At 37.3% G+C, this 20437-nt stretch overlaps 1 protein-coding gene across 5 annotated transcripts in view; it reads left to right on the forward strand.

Moving 5' to 3' along the window:
- LOC150092565 (UDP-N-acetylglucosamine transporter-like) overlaps positions 1-6574 on the forward strand; it is a 216092-nt gene extending 209518 nt beyond the window's left edge. For all 5 annotated transcript variants that reach the window (XM_090414319.1, XM_090414322.1, XM_090414323.1 and 2 more), the window contains exon 8: positions 2515-6574. In XM_090414319.1, coding sequence (XP_090270445.1) covers positions 2515-2644 — 130 coding nt within the window. In that variant the 3' untranslated portion in view covers positions 2645-6574. The remainder of the gene's footprint in view (positions 1-2514) is intronic.
- Positions 6575-20437: the final 13863 nt, after the last annotated feature.

The following is a 20437-nucleotide window of genomic DNA, read 5'->3' on the forward strand; positions in this document are numbered from 1 at the left end:
GTGTAAATAGGGCAGCGAGATATGAGCTACTTACTTGAGGCTGTACGAAAGAAGACACAGAGAGTAAAGATAGTGTGTGTGTGTGTTGCCTAGGTATGATAATGTCGAGCTGAGCAGAAGAGCAGTGATATTGAATGGCATAATAGCGAGAATGTGTCAGAAGAGAGGATTCGAATATGTGGATGCTTGCGGTACATTTGAGAGCAGAGAGGAATTGTATGCGAGAGACTGCCTGCATTTGAATGAGGAAAGACGAATAACTTTTTATAGAAAAGTAGCTTGCGTAAAAAGGTTGAACACCACTGCCATAGATGATAACGAATCAGGAAGCTTTGGGATCGTACAGTATGTTTAGAATTCCTTTGAAGCTGTTACCTACACTGCATATACAGAGAAAATGAAGGCAGAAATTGGAAACTCTGCTCCGGAGCCAGTTGGCAACAACCACTTCACACAATAAATCAGGCAATGAAAGTCATCTTCAATGCAAAGGTATAATTGGTTTCCTTCCTAATATGGTCATTTATGAAGATGTGCAATGGTACGTTTAAAAGAGCACTAGGATTGCATTTGTTTCTGTGAGTCAGACATATCACGTCTTGCAAATCACACCATATCCTAGACTTAAACAAAAGCAGATTTCTATTGGAAAGATTGTATAAAGAGAGTTGTGAACCTTGGCCTAATTGAAATAAGAGTGCCTGCAAACTTCCAGTTTTTGAAAAGAGATTTTACCAGATACACATCACCAGTGCAGTTAATTGTCGTGTGTATTTACATGTGCCCATGCATGTATACTTGTGTGTGCATATACATGTGCTATAAACAAAATGGTTATTTTTTGTTGTTGTTGTTGTTGTTTACTTTGGACTGTTATGGTATTTACAAATCAAATTTTACTCATGCTTATAGCATATATTTGTAATATGGATCTTTTTTTTTTCATTGTCATCATCATTATATCCTCACTTGGACTGTTGTGCGCAAGTCTGGTCTCCGTTGTGATTCTGATATATTGGAGAGAGAGAGTGAAAAGTTTAAAATGATATCAGGATTGTGGAATACTGATTATGAAGACAGATTGTGAATTTGTAGACTGCAGACACTAGCAAACAGGAGAAAAAGGGGTGATATGATTGAGACTTTCAAATTTCTGAAAGGGTCATAGAGGATTTCAATTGATGGAATTTTTCAATTTATAGAGGGTGGGGAAAGGACGAGAGGGCATCCTTGGAAGCTGAGAATGAAGGCCACCAAGAAGGATGTGAGGGCTAGATTTTTCTCTCAGAGGGTGGTGCGTGATTGGAATGGATTGCCATTGGATGTTGTGAGTGCAAGCAGGGTGAATGAATTCAAGAATAAATATGATAGCTGGTGTGTGTAGTATGTGGCCTCCCTCGATGAGTCTCTGATTCCCTGGAGGTCTGTCTTAATAATAATAATTATTATTATTATTATTATTATTATTATTACGTGACACCTCCAGGGATGGAATTTTTCAATTTATAGAGGGTGGGAAAAGGACGAGAGGGCATCCTTGGAAGCTGAGAATGAAGGCCACCAAGAAGGGTGTGAGGGCTAGATTTTTCTCTCAGAGGGTGGTGCGTGATTGGAATGGATTGCCATTGGATGTTGTGAGTGCAAGCAGGGTGAATGAATTCAAGAATAAATATGATAGCTGGTGTGTGTAGTATGTGGCCTCCCTCGATGAGTCTCTGATTCCCTGGAGGTCTGTCTTAATAATAATAATAATTATTATTATTATTATTATTATTATTACGTGACACCTCCAGGGAGCCTATTATGTGACACCTCCAGGGATGGAATTTTTCAATTTATAGAGGGTGGGGAAAGGACGAGAGGGCATCCTTGGAAGCTGAGAATGAAGGCCACCAAGAAGGGTGTGAGGGCTAGATTTTTCTCTCAGAGGGTGGTGCGTGATTGGAATGGATTGCCATTGGATGTTGTGAGTGCAAGCAGGGTGAATGAATTCAAAAATAAATATGATAGCTGGTGTGTATAGTATGTGGCCTCCCTCGATGAGTCTCTGATTCCCTGGAGGTCTGTCTTAATAATAATAATTATTATTATTATTATTATTATTATTATTACGTGACACCTCCAGGGAGCCCAAAGACTCATCAAGGGAAGGCACCTACTCTACAACTCTGTCTCCACCAATCAATCCACCAACTACAACAAACCACCACTACACCAATGCCATCTACTGCCCACCAGCACTACTAGTATTTTCACAGACAATCGCAAACATTCATGCCCACGGCAGGATTCAAACACACAGCCTTTTGGCTGGAGAGCTGATACACTAACCAATGGGCCTTTTTTTTATTTTTTAATTGTATTATATTCTCTTTTTATCACTTACAGTGATAATAATCATGGGACATGGCCAAAAATTCTGCTATTATTTCATAATAAAGTAATAATAACAAGTTGTTTATTGTGATATCTATTTTTTTATGTGTGTGTGCATGTGTTTTGTATATTTTTCAGATTCTTTCTTATTGGAGCAACAACTGTGATTATTGCGACCCTCTTATATGGTTACCAAGGGAAAATTCCTGAACGTACATCTCAGCATTTAACACAGAAGTGTAGCATACCAAATAAATCATATTCCTAGCATTTCTAATCTGAAATTTGGCATAATATTACCTGTGCCAAAGTGATGTGGTATGAAGACAGTTGCTATTCAGTGCAGTGAGTTTGTGCTTCTGAAAATTTTATAAACAGCCTGATATCTGTGTACATCTAGAAGTATAAATCTTATGCTAGTCAGTCTTCCAAACGGCTAAATATTTGATCTCTATATAGACCTAAAATGTGTTCATAATATGAAAGAAATCGGAGATATTGAACTTACCTGATGAGCTATGTTGTGCATTAGGGTATTACAGAGTGGGACACTACTGTAAAGTACCTCTGAATACCTTTGCTTATAGGTTTATTTTTACCACGACTTCAGGATGCAGGAAGTAGAGTACATGCAGTCGGTTTTCATGTGTTCTCTAGGTTACTTTCGTGTCACTCTGTTATATAATCTGTTTTGAAAACAATAAATGCTCTAAGTTGGAAATTTATAAAATATGTTGCAGCTTACTTTCGGTATCAGAGTGCAAATGGGGTATGAGTCAGAATATTAAAATAAAGGGGAAAGTGCAATTGGTGGAAAATAGAACACATTAATTGAATTGAAAATCACTTCATAGAAATACAAGATTCTGACTGTGGATTTGCATATATGAAATTGGCATTTCTTTTATGTACTTAAATAATAACCAGAATTTATAAAAAAAGAAAAAGAAAAAAAATATTTTATTAACAATGGAATTTTATGACTATAAGTTTGGTGATACAAGGAGGAGTTTATTAGTCTTAAACTCTAATAACAATGCAATATGTACACCTAGTTTTCCATACTAAGGACGAGTGGCTTCTTCATGATGGTTGATTAAGGAAAGATGATAAGTTAAAATAAATTTGAAATCTCCAATAAACCAAATATTAACAATCAAAGAATGAGGAGTCAGCAAGTGTGACACATCACTTGCCTTCCAGGATTGTTTAAAGGTGATTCTTTGGAAAATTGTACTCAGGTATGTTGAGAGATCTAATTAAGATGAGTTCCTAATTTTTGTTCAAGGAGCCATATATAAGATTCTTTGATTCAATGTGAATTGATGATTTCTTCAAGATATGACATCTGGGCGTCGCAGTCAGTGATGTGATTTGTGTTGGAAGAATGATGAGCATGTCCCCATTTTTCTTCTCTTTGGTATGTGTGTTATGCTATGTAATTGAGATGCTCCTCTTTCTTATTTCAAAACTTTTACATGTCTGATGACCATGTTCATATAAGCCTACTTTACTATGTAAGGTAGACCATAAGAACATGGAATTGTCTAAACTTCATGTTTATATTGTGTAAAGATGTTTATAGAATTGGGGAGGAGGATTACTGTCTTTTAGAGATTGAAGGAAGTTATATATGGTTGGATGGGCACATAGACAACTCTAATATTACTTTTGAATAAGGCAGTGATTTTTACAAAGAAATTTTTGATGTATAGGTTGGAAATTCTTTTTAAGTGTTGAGATTTTGTTGTGCAGGAGGACCAGAAAATAGTTTCTTTTGGATAGTGCCCTTATTATTATTATTATTATCCTAAGACCCTATGGATTCACAGACTCATCCAGGCAGTCCCTCTTGTCATTCACACAGCTCATCATACCATGCCTTAAACACATTCAAATTTTCTGCAGACAAAATGCTCTCAGGTAATGCATTCCAATCATTCACAAATCTCCATGTAAAAAACCTGCTTCTCACTCCCTTGCTCATGCCCTCCTTATACAACTTTCAAGGATGACCTCTTGTTCACCCCCAATCAGCCACCAACTTATGAAAAACTCTTCAACGTTAATCCTTTAACAACCCCTTACCAACTTGTACATCTCTATCATATCATCCCTCTTCTTCTAGACTCTGCAAATTACATCATCTCAATCTTTCTTCATATATCCCCACCAAGAGTAAATTCTGCATCCATCTTTGTTTTCCAAATTTTAAAATCTTATATTTTGCAACATTGAACTGGCATCCCCACTCCTCCCATACCAATTCACTCAATCTATTCAAGTCTTCTTGTAAGGCCACAACATCCTATTCTTCATAGTTCATCCCAACTTTACATCATCTGCAAACAACTGAATATCCTCATCCAAATCTTCACCAAGATCATTAACATACAGATTAAACAGCAGTGGCCCTAAAATAGACCCCTGAGGCACATCCACTAGTGACTTTTCTCTTCCGGAATATTGCTCCCCCATACACAACTTGCTGATACCTATCAGATAGCCAGTCTCTGATCCAATGCACTAATCTAATATCCAACCCCATCTGCTCCAGTTTGACTATCAACTTATGATGCAGTAATCTATCAAATGCATTCACAAAGTCTAAATATACTATTGTCTATCCATCTCCCATATCCATTGCTGCTGTCACATTATTATAATAAGTAAGTAGATTACTAAAACATGATCTCCCTTTAGCAAATCCATGCTGTCCATCAAAGATAATACCATTGTTATCAGTCCAATTCTGGATCCAGATTCTCACCAACCTTTTCAGCACTTTAACCACAACACCTGATGCACACAAATTGGCTTATAATTTGTTGCTTGAATTCTGTCACATTCTTTATGAAGCAGTACAATCTTGCCTTCCTTTCACTCCTTTGGAACTTGATCCAATGTAAGACTCATGTTAAACAAATATGTCAAGACAGATGTCAACTCTCTGGCACATTCCTTCAAAATACATGGTGATATATCAACTCCCACAGCCTTATTAATATCAAGTTTGCTTAATTCCACATATACCTCTTGTCACTCATAGGCAGTCTCTCCTCATCATCATTCACTGCTCTCAAACTCTCCATGATGTCACATTCACGAGGCTGAAAGACCATTACGAACTGCTCATTAAATATCTTAACTATATCCTCTGCAGCAGTTGTCCTTATACCATTTTCTCCAATCACTGTCATCCTTCCATAATCATTCTTTTTTTGTTGGCTACATATCACTTTCGCTACCCTTACCAACCTAGTCACCCTCCCTGCCTGTTCTTTGCACTCCTCATTGAACTGATTATTACCACTCCTCTTATGTTGCCTCCATAATGCCTTTTTTTCTCTGTATCATATGCTTAATCTCTTTATTCATCCATTTCACATCTACCTTATTTAAGTTTCTTTTATTATTTTTTTATCTACTGTTTAACTCTTGACATACATTTAGACACTGCTTCTCCTACATAGTTCTTGAATATCACCCAAACGGCACTGAAATCCTTTCCACCCAACTCATGAATAACCATTGTGGATGAACCAGCTAAGCAGTAACTTAGAATTTTTTTTTTTTAATGGAAGCAACTCACTGTTTTAATTTTTTTTTTCTTTCACCATTCATCACACACAAAAAAAACAGGCATAATTCACACCGCAACAAAATGAGTGGTACCATTTTAAAAGATAAATAGAAATAGAACTCCAATTTCTTCTTAGTCAGTTTTTTTACTTAATGATTGTTCATTGTATTCTTATATTTATTATTAATGACTCATCTCAAGTGATGTTTGGAAGTCATTGATTAGATCTCTCAATATACCTGAGTTAAACTTTTGAAACAGTCGCCTCCAAACAATCCTGAAAGACAGATGACACATGCACACTTGCTAGCTCCTCATTCTTATATTGTTAGTATTCAGTTTATATAAGATTTCATATTTATTTTAACTTGTAATCCTTGTTTAATCTGTCATCCTCAAGAAGCCACTAGTCCTAAGCATTGTAACTAGCCAGTACATGTTTTATTATTATTATTACAGTTGACAAGTAATAAAACCAGTTCTAGTATAAAATTATTATATGTTTGTGATAAATGCTTTGGATGATTTTGTAATTAACATTTAGATAAGTGGTAGTAGTTTGTTTAAAACATGCAAATTTAAATCTTTTGAATTCAATTAAATTTATTTCTTCTCCATTTTCACTTTATATGCAAGTAATTGTCATAGATTTCTTCTTTTTGACCAGATGATGTCGAGAGCTTTTATTTCAAATGAGGACCACATATATAGAGAGAATTATGATACATAATAGTATACTATTATGTATCATATGGTTAGCTGTATATCCAATAAAATTCATATTATGCTATTATTTTAAGCAACTTCATTTTATCACAGAAATAGCATGAATGTCTTACAACTTCAGTATAAGCTATACATCACACTGTGTAATGACACATTTCTAGAGTTTAATTGTAGTGTTTTGAGAAGTTTTTCTCTAAGTACTTTATCAGATGACGTTTCCAGATATTCAAAACATAAATACAGATCATAAATTAAAGATACCAAGAAACTATGTACTTGGTTTAATCCTTTATCCAAGTGTAAGCAAACAAAGTTTATGCCTGAAGTATTTTCAGGAATCATGTAATTCGTATAAAGAAGCTAAGACTTTGCATCACTTTCCTTAGTATCCCATAATGCAAAACACATCTCCTTGCAGACATGTATAATGCTATCATTATGGGAAGGGTCACTACCCAGAGTGGTTATAACCTTTATTGAGGTCTCTTCAGTGGGAGCCAGACCCAGATGTGATACTAAAGTTGAAGTAATGCAGAAGTCATATTTTCATATGAGTTGCCAAAAGGTGTCACACCTTATTATTCAATTAGTCTGGATTAGAGAAATACCTGTTGGATTTCTGCTCAGGACATGGACTGGTTATTACTAATATGTTCCAACATAAAAATGTCCAACAATTCACATGGAGAGAAGAAGCAAGGAATAAGAAAAGTCTCATTGACTATGTTATTGTTGATAGTGATGTTTTCTCTCTGGTGCAGGACACTAGAGTGTACAGAGGATTTGAAATTGGAAGTGATCACCATTTAGTCTTGAGCAGGTTAAAATTGAATTTCATATTGAAAGAAGGACATAAGAAAGTTTTAAAGTGACTAAAAGTTGAGCAGCTCTCAGATGTGAACTGTAGACTAAAATACACAAAGATTATTGAAGAAAAAATGAAGGAGTTTGAGAACAGGAACCAAACCTTGGCGATTCAGTGGCAAGCCCTGAAGAAAACATTGATTGGTTCAGCCAGAGAGGCATGTGATAAGGTTGTCTGCAAGGATAGAAAAATCAGAACTCCCTGATGGACACAGGAAGTTAAAGAGGCAGTGAAGAAAAAGAAGAAAGCATATCAAAAGTTCCTGGCAAATAAGTCAGCTTGTGCTGTTAGAGAATGCAGAGACAAATTAAGAAAGCTAAACACTGTGTAAAACTAGCTAAAAAGTCATTGGAAGACTTTGGTAAGAACATAGAAAATAAATATCAAGAAGGCGGCAAGATATTCTGGGGGTTGTTAAAGACGCTCAGAAATGGAGGAAAGAGTGTTGTTAAAGGAATTAGAGATGATAAAGATGACCATGAAAACTGGAGAAAAAGATATCCTTGAAGTATGGAGTAATTACTTCGAAAAATTGCTAAATGAAACAAGCACTGACAGCACAGTGGTAAAAAACACTAACCAGGCAGGCAATCAGGAACACACATCCATACTTGAAGTAGAAAAAGCCATTAATTATTCTTGTTGAGAGGCTTATACGCTGGTTAAACATGATAACTAATATTTAAGGAATTGACAGCGTATACTAGAAATATAAATTAAATAAACTTTAATATATACTTTCCGATATTTCGGCAAACGTCACGTTGCCATCTTCTTGGGAACTTAATACAAAGGCACGTGCACACAAGTACTACATAACAGCAAATGAGAACTGAAGCTAGGAAGCTAACGTTTTCCTAAAGTCCTGATGGTGCCCCCTGGTGGGTTATATTGGTAGTTCTTGGCCTTTGGGCTGAAGTTCTGATAAAAGTTTCCCAAATTTGGGGCAGTCTCATTCATCCAAATTTGTTGAGGTTTGGCATGTTCCTAAGGGCCGAGGCTGATTCCATGAATAGTCTTTCGTACTTGAACTTGCTGCGGTGTATTACTGTGGCTTTCTTCCATCTTATTCTGTGGCGAGTATCCAGAGCATGGTCTGCAAGCCCAGAGTGGCTGTACTGGTGAAATCGGATGTAATCCTTGTGTTCTGAGATTCTGATATTTGCTGTCCTGCCTGTTTGGCCAAAGTAGGACAATTTACAGCTGCAAGGGACCTGGTATACACCAGGTAGGTCTAGGGGAAGTGGTTGATCTTTAGTGGAGCGGATTTCTATGTGGTCTGTAACAAGTGGTCAAGTCATGTTTTTTTAAGATTTTATTGATTTTTTCCAAGGTGCCTCGGATGTAGGGAATGGTGATGGATTTAGAGTAATCTTTTTTGGGAAGTGGAGGGGGTGGTGGGTTATGGATAACTGGGTTAAGTATTTTTTGGAGGTGGTAGCCATTGGCTGAGAAAGTGTCACGGATGTGATTTAGTTCAGTGGTTAGGGCTTGATCATTTGAACAGATTATTTTTGCCCTGTTGAATAATGTCTTAATAACTCCATATTGTTGTGAGGGGGGGTGATGGGATTGTTGGTGAATGTATCTGCCTGTATGGGTGGGTTTTCTATAAACTGAGAAAACCAAGGTTCCATCAGGTTGGCGGGTGACTGGTGTGTCTAGGAAGGGGAGGTTATTGTTTTCCTCTTTTTCCAGGGTGAACTTGATTCTAGGGTGTTGGTTGTTTAAGTGTGTTAGGAAGTAGAGGAGTGAATCCGGGCCATGTGGCCAAATAGCGAAAACATCATGAACGTAGCGAAGCCATATGGCAGGTTTTTGTGGGGCTGAGTTTAAGGCTTTCTCTTCAAATGTCTCCATGAAGAAGTTGGCCAAGGGTGGGGAAAGTGGTGAACCCATGGCTGTCCCCTCTATCTGTTTGTAGAATTTTTCCTGCCAAACGAAATAGCCTGAGTTCATTGTAAACTGAAATAGGGCTGAGATATCGGGAGGAAATTTAGCTTGGATTAGCTCTAAGGTTTCTTTGAGGGGGACTCTCAAAGAAACCTTTGAGAGTCCCCCTCAACTGGTCCAGTGTACTATCCAGCATCCAGCCTGCAGAAATGTTTTACTGCTGTACTCTCGAATTGGGAGAAGGGTCCTGGCCCCCTAAAGTGAGATTGATATGTCATTGAGAGTGTCACTTACTGCATCTAAGAAGAGTGGGGGACAGAAACTCGTACCCTTGCTCTAGTGACCAAACATGGCTGCAGCCATCACATCTCTAATAAGCCAGGTGGTGGTTGTATTTCACCAGATGTTGAAAGATATTTACCACAAAGAGGTCTATTTGGCATTTCCTCCAACTAGGGATGATATACTTTTTCGGCATATTCAATGCCGAATTTCAGCGATCCTCGCCAGGTTCACCAGAGCCCTGTTTGTGGATACAGGCTAATACCGCTGGAAGGTGGAGATGAATTGACTGCAATAGGCTATGTATTACACATTGACAGCCTTTTAGTAGCCCTAAACAGAATAAACAGGAGCCATGTTTGACATTAGTTAGTCAACTTGGCCAAAATTTATGGTCAATTATCTGTGACTATCAGTAATATGAATATGCCATTGAATTTGATTGGAAATTTAAAATTTTCTTATGGCAGTGGTGGTAATTTTCTGTTGTAGTGGTAGTAGTTTCATTTGGGTGTAGCTATGGCATCATGATCTCCTGATTGCTTGTTCTAGAAGTTTTAAAGAATTATTTTCAAGAAATTTCCATACTTCAAAAGAGAGATCTATTCAGTTTCCTCTTCTGTTTTCCACTGATCTAATGATATCTCTATCCTCTTATTTGTATTTCCTGATTAGTTTTTCTTCATCCATTTAATTTTCTGTACTCTCTTTGTCAGCTGCTTAATTTAACTTCTACCATTCTTCTGTTGTCATGTTGTTTTCTTTTGTCTTGTCAAAACAATGTCCACATTTTACTTCCATAAGAGTAGTATTCCAGACATATATAGTTAGATATATTTATGTTGGAAGAGAATAAATGTCTTGTCTTTGTTTAAGATTTTTTTGCTGTTGAGATTATTTTTATCTTCAGACCTCCATGGAGTCAGTGACTCATCATGAGAGGTTTCTCTGTCATACACTGTTTGTCATGCCATACCTTAAATACATTCACATTCTCTGCAGATGCCACGTTCTCATCGAATGCATTCCAATCATTCATCACCCTCCATCCTAAAACCTGTTTCTCACTCCTTTGCTCATCCCATCCTTATACAGTTTCCAGGGATTACCTCTTTATCTCCTTCCCCCAGTTTCACACCATTCTGTGAAAAACCACTTCAACATTATTCTGATAAGCATCCTTTGCTAACTTGTATATCTCTATCATATCGCTCCTCCTGCTCCTTCTATACATTAGATTCTGAAAATTGCATCTTTTTAACGTTTCTTCATGCTCAACATTCCAGAAGCTAGATACTACCTTAATCAATTGCTTCTAGACCCTTTAAACTATCTCTTCATCCTTTTGAAAACCAGGCAACAAATTCTCTGCACAGTAGTCCATTTGTGACCTAATCAAAACGTTATATAATGGAACGATAATATCCTTCAAGTCATCATCATCTACCTCCTGTCAGAAATTTTGTGCCGTATTCACAGTTTCACAATCTCTTCTAAACATATTTATGTCTCTATCCACCATTCCTTCCCTCCCCCCCTCCTCCAGATCTCTTATTTCTTCCTCAGTATATTTTTGTATGTATTTGACCCACATATGAAAGATCACAAGATCTATATCAGATTATGTCATGTGTGGGCAAGAGGATAAGAAGAAGACAGGAATCTGTTCATATTTTGTTTGAACAGCTGAAAGTTGTATTCTTTGGTGAAGGCAGAATGGGAAGGCTGTCCAAAGAACAGAAGTAGATGGAATGAAAGAGGAGGAAGTGAAGTACTTCTTGTGCACATCACATCCCATCTTTGTTTTGCAAATTTTTAAAAGCTTACACTTTGCAATTTTGAATTGGTATCCCTACTCCCATGCCCATTTGCTCAGTCTATTCAAGTCCCTTTGTAAAGCCACAACATCTGCCCTTCTCCTTATAGTTCTTCCCAACTTTGCATCATCTTCAAACAACTGAATGTCTCCATTCAAACCTTATCATTAACATTCAGATTACACAACACAATTTACAAGTATTTCAGGTTTGGGCATAAGCTTTAAAGGAGGATGGAGTTCTTCATTTGAGCTAGTTATGGTATGTTTGGTTTTTCATTTGAACAGCCTTGGCACATATTTTGGAAAACTACATCTTAGGGAATGGCAGGTCAGAGTACTGTGGGGAATGTATGTTTCAATGCCAGTGAGGATTACTTTGGTTAAAAGTTTGGTGCGTGTGTTTGGGTTGGAAGGCCTGAAGCAATAGTCCAACCATGGGAATGAGGCATAGAAGTTGTGGAAGCTGTCCCACTTGACACTGTTATAATCCAAACTAATCTGTATGGGAGTGGGGGGGGGATGAACACTAGATTGTGGTCAGAATTTCCTAGGGGCCCCACTACATTCACTGTGTATTTGGAAGGGTCATTGGTGAGAAAGAGATCTAGGGTGTTTGGAGAGTGATTCCGGTTATCAGGCATTCTGGTTGGCATCTGAACAAGTTGTGTAAGGTCATTAATGATGGCAAATGTTTCAGCATCTCTGCCTGCAAGATCTATACAGCTGGTGGAGGAAAGCCAGTTGATGTTGTGAACATTAAAATCTCCTAGGAGGATGATTTTGCTGCTGGGAAAGTGGGACTGGAGAAAATCAATTTTTAAGGAGAGGAAATTAAAGAGCTCAGAGTGATTGGTTGCATTAGGGGAGCGATAGAGACAGCACATGAATTTAATCGAGTTAGGAAGGGATATTTTCAACCAAAGAAGGTCAGAGGTGGGCGATTTTAGGTCAGGTGCTCTACGACAAGGTATGTCAGAGCAGACATACCTTTGCCAAGGGTGGCCACCCTTGGGTCGAAAGGAGTTAAAGAGTGTGTAGTTTGGAAGGTTGAGATGAATAGTGCTGGGGGGAGGCGAGATTTGAGTTTCTGCCAGAAAGAGTAGGTGGGGTTTGGTAGACTGAAGATGGTAGTAGACACTATTAAGGTTGGAGTTTAGGCCATGGATGTTGGTGAAGTGGATATGTAGGGTTTTGTGAGTCATATGTTTGACCACAAGGGTCTTGGACATTTCCTATGCAGTGCCTGCATACTGGTCTCCATGGTGGCTGCTAGTGGCATCACTTAATTTTTGCACCAATTTAACTTGTCTGTAGTCGATTATCCAACCGTTGTCACCATTTTGACGTTTTTCTTCAAGTTGTCTTTGAAGCTGGCGTCCTTGTTCCCTTTGTGCAAATGTTAGTCCTGGTCGAGCACGTACGTGCGATTGGGACAAGTGTCTTTGAACTTGTTGTTGATCACTGTTATTAGTTTTGATGGTGCTTGTTAGTGTGTCGCAAGTCACTTTTACGAGGAGTGGAAAGTTTGTTCGTTCTTTCTTTTATTTATGGGTCCAAAATAATGGCACCTGATGATGTTGCATTCTTCTCCTAATTTGATGATGTCTTCTTTTAGTGCTTTTCCATTTTCCTTTGGAAAGTTCAAAATAACGGCATTGTATTTTTTGGGTGAAGTGATTGCCAGCTAATTCGAGTTTTGTTTCTAGTGCTTGTATTTTGGAGGAAAAAGTTTCATTCATAGCATTGATGTGCTGTTTGAAGTTTTAGATTTGTTTGCCTAAGTTCAAGAGCTGTTTTGCAGACGGGAGGCACAGCGAACAGAAAAAGGGCTGGTTAAGGTCAATAGATATCGGCACTCAAGATAAATATCTTAAGTGCTAATTCATCTATTTTTGCACAAGAAGCATGTAACCAGTAGCAATATAACTCTCACATTATACCCTTTTTTTTTATTGCTGACATCAATTTTACAGCTGTAGCACTTTGTGGGTTTGTCGGCAATCGATGGCACTACACTGGTGAGACACGGGATGCTTGTTCATTGTTGGTTTTTGTTGCTGTCATCTTTGCTTCACACAGTAGCCATAGCGAGCAGTTGCACGTGGCTGATTTTTAGATTGAAATATAACTGATTTAATGCACTATAAGTACTTGCAGGTCGTGCAGAAGTAATCGGCTCCTTAGTACCCTCTGAAGATTTCCATTTGATGTTTAATTTGAATTAGAAACACTCGCAGTAGTGATAAAATACTGGAGCACTAGTTTAGAGTAGCTTACTCACAGATGCCTCCTGGTGGGATCCAATTTAGCAACTGCACATTTAATATCTTAACTATATCTTTCACAATGATTATCCTTTTACCATTTTCTTCAGTATATCATCCTTCCATAATCATTCTTTCTGCTGCTGGCTACATATTGAAAGAACTCCCTACATTTATTATTATTATTATTAGCTGACTGCTGTTCAAACTGCACTTTTGCTACCCTTGGTAACCAACTCACCCTTCTTGCTTGTTTTTTGTACTCCACATAGAACTGATTATCACCACTTATCTTTTATTGCCTTCTTCTTCAATCCTTAATCTCTTCATTCATCTATTTCACAGCCTTATTTTTAACTTTCTGACCTTTGCAATACATTTAGACATTATTTCTGTTAGATTTTCTTAAATAGCACCCAAGCAGCATTGATCTCCTTCCTTCCCAGCTCCTCATTCCATGCTACAGCTCCAAACTGTCTACTAAGCTTTTCATAATAACCAGCCTTGTACTGTAGTTCCATATATATATATATCCTTTCCTGGTTGGTAAATACCCATGTAATCACTCTGTTATCACTTTCACCAGCTGGAGGAAGATTTGACATCTTATTAATAATACCATCCTGTGATGAGATTATCAAATACAAGTTCCTCCTCAATCCTTGTGTATCCTCTGTTACTGTCTGAGGTAGATATCCCTCAAAAACTTGAGGAATTCATTTTCTTTACTTCAGAATGCTATCTTGTCATCCCAGTCTATGTGGCAATATAAATTGGAATGACATAATTAAAATCACCCATTTCCTATTTGCTTAATATGGTCACTTCCCCCCACATTTCCAGTCTATAGCAATATCCAACTAAGTATTTCATTCTGTTCACTCCATCCCACACCATACTGCCTCCAAACCACTCACCCTTTCCCCCTTACATGGACACAACCTCTTTTCTATCATCAACAGCACTCTACCTCCCTTTTTGCCTTTTCTATCTTCACAAAAACATCATACCTTCCATTTTGATTCCTGTCAGAGTGTCATCCTAATCCAACCATGTGTCATTATTTCAACATTTTTAGGTGAACAAACTCAATCAATGCAGTAATTCCATTCCCCTTGTTTTTGATATTTCTAGCCTTCATATGCAAGCATAACAGTTCATTTCTGGATCTATAACAAGTTTCACTGATACCACTTATTGACTTTGAATTCTCCATGCCTTCCTCAAGCTATTCCTTTCTCTCTCATTACCCATCCCAGAACCCTCTCCAAACCCGTCTGCTCTTTCCTACATTCCAGGACATCTATTTCCTTCCCTGTTTACTCACACATTAACTTCCTCTTTGAGAATCAAGCTTCCTCATGCTGTGTTCCCCTGTCCACCCGAAGTCTCCCCCTTTCCCTGTCTTTCATGCACCCTTGTTCTCTTATTCTTACACTAATGCTACCCACTTCTCCATTCATAATCACTCCTTCACTTCAACCTTCCTTACTCTTCTGCTCTTCTAAATCACTTCTTACTTGCTCAGATTCATTCTCTTTACTCATTTCTCACACCCAAGCCATTCAAATGCAGTCCATCACTCTTATACAATTCCATCCATCCCTCAGACTCATCCCACACATTCATGGCCAACACACTGATTGCATTTCTTATCACAGTATTATCTTTTATTCTTCTTGTCTTCATCTGGTCTTGCATTCTCTTTGTTTCCACTCATGTCATTTGTTCCTATTACCACTACCAACTCTTTTACTCACGTACTCCCCATACTTCAACACCTCAATCACACAATTCATTCTACTTCCCAAAAAACAAACCTTGTGCATCTTCTCGCTCACCATGCCTCTAATAATCAAATCCCCATACAACACCATTCGTGAAGCTTCCATTACCTTTTTCATACAGCAATTATTCATTTCAGTCTTCTTCACCAACTCTGCTTTCAAATCTTGGGTAATTTTATCACTATCATTCACTCTTACTGTCAATCACATGCTCTTTTGCCAACAACTCTGCTCACTATCTGACCATTAATTGCACTATGTTTGATATGAAGTCAACAGTCAATAATCTTATTTATAATTTACAATTAGCCAGTGGATTCTGGTTAATTGAGCCACATCAGGAATGACATAATTTATCTCACTTACACAAAGTTGCATGTGTACATAAGACAGAATTACTAACTCACAAAAACAACTTGTTTTAATTAAAGTAAGCCATCTGCTATAAAATAATATAATTTACAGCATATATGTATTAAACACACAGCAGTTAATGAGGTTCTAGGAATTGAGTCTAGCCTGTCAAGTTTTTTTTTTTTTTGATTGACTGCAATTGAACAAAATCAGCACAGATATCAAGTGCACATACAGCACTGTCTTCATTGCCTTCCTGTATGAAATAGAGTGGTAATCCAACAGTAAATTATTTAGTATTCTGAGTAGTCATTTGCTGAAGCTCAGAAGTGTCATTCTCATCACTTTCATTTCATTCTAAAGACCTCTGATATTTTACTACAATTTGGTCATCAAAATCATATTTTTATTATAGAATTGAATACTATCATCAACAAGTGCAAACTCTTCATAGTTTCTGATATAGTTCACGTCTAATGGAATGTTATTTTCACTATCAGACATATTTGGCACATTCATGATTGAACACTTAAAACCACAGTGAGCAAAACCCTTTGAATGGACTTGTTGCTTATTGCTCGTCAACTATTGGCCATAAACTGTACTGCTTGTAAAAGATTAACTTTTGTGCTAACCTCCTTTGTTGTTGAATTTTATGTCAGATTTTCCTCATTTGTTTCAAGTATGTAACTTACTAGGTTTAAAGATACAAGGTCTTCAGATTTTTTATGATTCCCATATCCATTGGCTGTAGAGGATGTGTTGTTGTGAGGTAGAAATTCTAGCTGAATATTTTTCAGAGAATCTAAATAAGGGTGTGCTGCACAATTGCCAAGAACCGGTATTTTTTTTTTTTTTATTTCTGTTGGAATTCTATGTCCCAACTCATTAGCCAATTCTAAAAAATTTCACATCATCCATGCATATTTTCATTTATCAGTTCCTGACATATCTGTTCAGGGAGGATAGAGGGAATAGAACAGGAGTGGGATTGTTGCTGGTAATAGCTGAAGAACTGCAACTAACAAAATTATAAGTTAACAAAGTTATAAGTCACAGAGGAAAACATAGGTTTGAGAGTGCTGGCTCTGGTAATAGCATCAGAAAATATATCCATAACTAAGATAGACACTTTACCTCCCATCATGGAGAGAGACCTTGCAGCCTTGTTCTAAGAGGTTGCTAAACATATGGATTCTCTGTCAAGAAAGAGTTTATGTTGAACTATAAAGTAATATATAATTATTACAGACTTAGGAGGTATCTTGAAGCAGTGTCGTGGCTTGAGAAGCAGTATTGGACTGCATACCCAAGGCAGGATGATAAACCAAGTGTGTCCGGAGGGGGGGTGATAAGTAGATGAGTAGGGATGTAAAGCAAGAACTACAAAAAAAAAAAAAAAAAAAACATTGTGGAGAGAACATAAAGACAAAGATCGTCAACATACTAATGAGCAGTACAAAGTGCAAGCAAGAAGACTGCTTATAGTAAAAAAAAAAAAAAAAAAAAAAAAAAAGCTCAAATCTGATTCTAATCAGATTTTCTCGCATAATTATAAGAAAATTAGCTAAGCAAGCCAAAGTAAATCCAAAAGAGTTTTTTCATTATGTAGCAAGGAAGAGGATAAATGACTATGGAAGGATGACTTTCTTTCACATTTCTGCCACTGTTCTACCATAAATGGTGATGGTAGAAAGATGATAGAAGCAACAAAAAAATACTGAGTTGCTGAATGATCACTTTGCGAGGGTGTATTGTCCAGGTAGAGATTTTACAGTTGCTGATGTGATAGTCTGATGTCAGAAATGAGATAGGTGAACAGGAGATGCTTAGTATATTAAAAAATAACAATGTGAATACAGCAGTGGGACTGGATGACATATTGGCCTCTGTGCTCTGTGAATGTGCAAGGGAATTGCGTGCCACTAATGAAATTGTTCAGTCTCTGCTCTGGCAAGGTCCCAAGGGAGTTAAAATAGGGTAAGGTGGTTCCAAGACAGAAGTAGTGAATTACAGAACAATTAATACCATGGGAGTGGTGGGTAAAGTAATTGAAAATGTCCATCAATATGTGGATGAGAATACAATACTCTATGGTGACAGAAAGAGAGAGAACTAGAGGTCACCTGTGGAAGTTGTATAAGAGTGTTATTGGTAAGGGTGTGTAGGCTAGATTTTTTGCATGGAGAGTGGTGAATTAGTAGAATGGATTTGCCAGGATTAGTTTTGAGTGCCCTAATAATAAATGAGCTTAATGTGAGAGGTATGGCAGGTTTTGTGTATATAAAAGTTAGTTCGTGTCCCACAATGAGTCTCCTTTCTCCATGGAGATACCTGTGTAATAATAATAATAATAATTGATCAGCATAACACTGTTACAATCCCAGTAATCTTTGGACAGTCTGAGGCTATCAGCACCAACAATCATCTCCTTTATTCTGGATACTCCTGGAATTTATATAAAAAATCATCAAGGTGCTGTCACTGTTTCTATACCTATCATTATTTCCTCCAGACTCCAGTGGAGTCTGGAGGAAAGCAACCCACAGGAAGCCACCCCTACTACCATCTACCCTGATAATTCTAGTTTCCCTGCATTGACACACTGACTTGTTGAGAGAACAATATTCTCTCCCAATGCCCTATATCCATCTTCATTCAGATGCAAGCCATCTCTCCCATACAGTTCCTTTCTGTTCTCTATACATCCACATAATCCAGGCCTGTCTTTCAATACATACTGGATGTCATACTATTCATTATTAATGCTCTTCTCTGTATCTCTGCATTATCATACCTGGGCAACACTTTCACTATCTTCTGTCTGTCTTCTTCTCTACAACCTCAAGTATGAACCTTAGATCTCTCGACACAATTCACACTACCTCTCAAGTTATTCGTGCCCACCATCACAATCATCTCCTCCACTCTTTCACCTCACTTAATTGCCATAGTCATCACACTTGCTGTTGTATAAGACTTAATAGTAGGAGCTGCAAAAAAAAAAGAAATACACCAAATAGACTATGTTTCTTCCTTGCTCATCTGCATCCACCTCTCTCTCTCTCCTCTTGACACTTTCTCTTCTTGTTCCTCCACTTACTTGTCCTGTCATCTCTCCATCCCTAGTTCCTGCACTATCTCACCTTTCTCTTTCTCCTGTTCACTCCATGTTTATCATTCCCATCTGTCTCTCCTACTCTGATTCACTTTGCATTTGTTGTTTCCAGTCCTCTAATCTCTTTCATTTTTCTCGACTCGTTCCTGATACATCCCACTTCTTCTTTCAACAAATATATAGATATGTGTATATATCTGCAAGCTACCTACTCGACATTTATCCTCCCACTCAACACCATCTTCCAAAACTACACTATCTTTTAAACCTACTACACAACTTACTTTTAGATTCTCATTTACATGCTGATCATTTTTCTCATCCTCAGTCATGCTACTTGTCTATCTCTATCAGTATTCACCCATTCTGATATAATGCTGCCAAGGTCTATTATGTGAGATTTATGCAAATTTATTATGTGAATTTCTAAATCACAAAGTTCTACCCATTATCTACATTTTATGCAGACATGCATTCCCTTGTCTCTTACCTGACACATTTTTAGCTGCCAGGATGTGTACATGCCTCAAATACTGCATACCACAAAATTCCTTTTTCTGTTGATATTTTCCTTTTTTTTTGTCTGCTGCATTATTGGATGATTAGGTTTACATTATCATTAATCTTTATATGGTATCTTCATTTTCTTCCAGTAAGATTATATCATCAGCATATTTAGTTATTCTTAATTTTTCATTTTAATTTGTATTCTTAATTTTTCATTTTCTTTATTTCCTTTATTTCATTCATCACTGAATTAAATAAGGTGCAAATATGGGCATTAGATTAAAAGAAATATCAGCTAATGTATACAAAATAAGTATTGCCTGTGATTATGCTGTTTAAGTCTCAGCTCTAATAAAGTCCAAAAAGTGTAGAAAGAGGACAAGTGGTCAGGTTATTGGGAAAATTTTCAGCATGATGTGAAAGGTAGGTAGGTCATGGTTTTTAATAATTTTCTAATTCTTTTATCCCAGAGTGAAGCTGAGTTGGATAGAGTAGCTGCACAATGACACTGATAGATCTTGCAAAGGCATTTGACAGACCATCACATTGAACTCTGTTACACAAACTAGAATAAATTGGGATGGATATGAAACCAGTGATATGGATACAAGGGTGCCTGATGGATAGATACCACAGAGTGGTATATGGAAGAGCAGAATCCAAGAGAAAGCAGGTGACTAACAGTTGTCACAAGGCTCTGTGCTTCGACCACTATTGTTTAATTTGTTTATAAATAATACGGAAAGTGATCTTTCAGTTGCTTGCCAATATTTCAAAATTCTGTAATGTGATAGTTAATCAAAGTAATGCTGAGAGATTGCAGCACTATTTAAATAGGTTGCCAGCATGGACAACAGATAATG

This window comes from Typopeltis vanoorti, chromosome 25, assembly GCF_054136105.1.
Source record: "Typopeltis vanoorti isolate ZY-2024b chromosome 25, IOZ_Tvanoo_1.0, whole genome shotgun sequence".
NCBI classification, from domain to species: domain Eukaryota; kingdom Metazoa; phylum Arthropoda; class Arachnida; order Uropygi; family Thelyphonidae; genus Typopeltis; species Typopeltis vanoorti.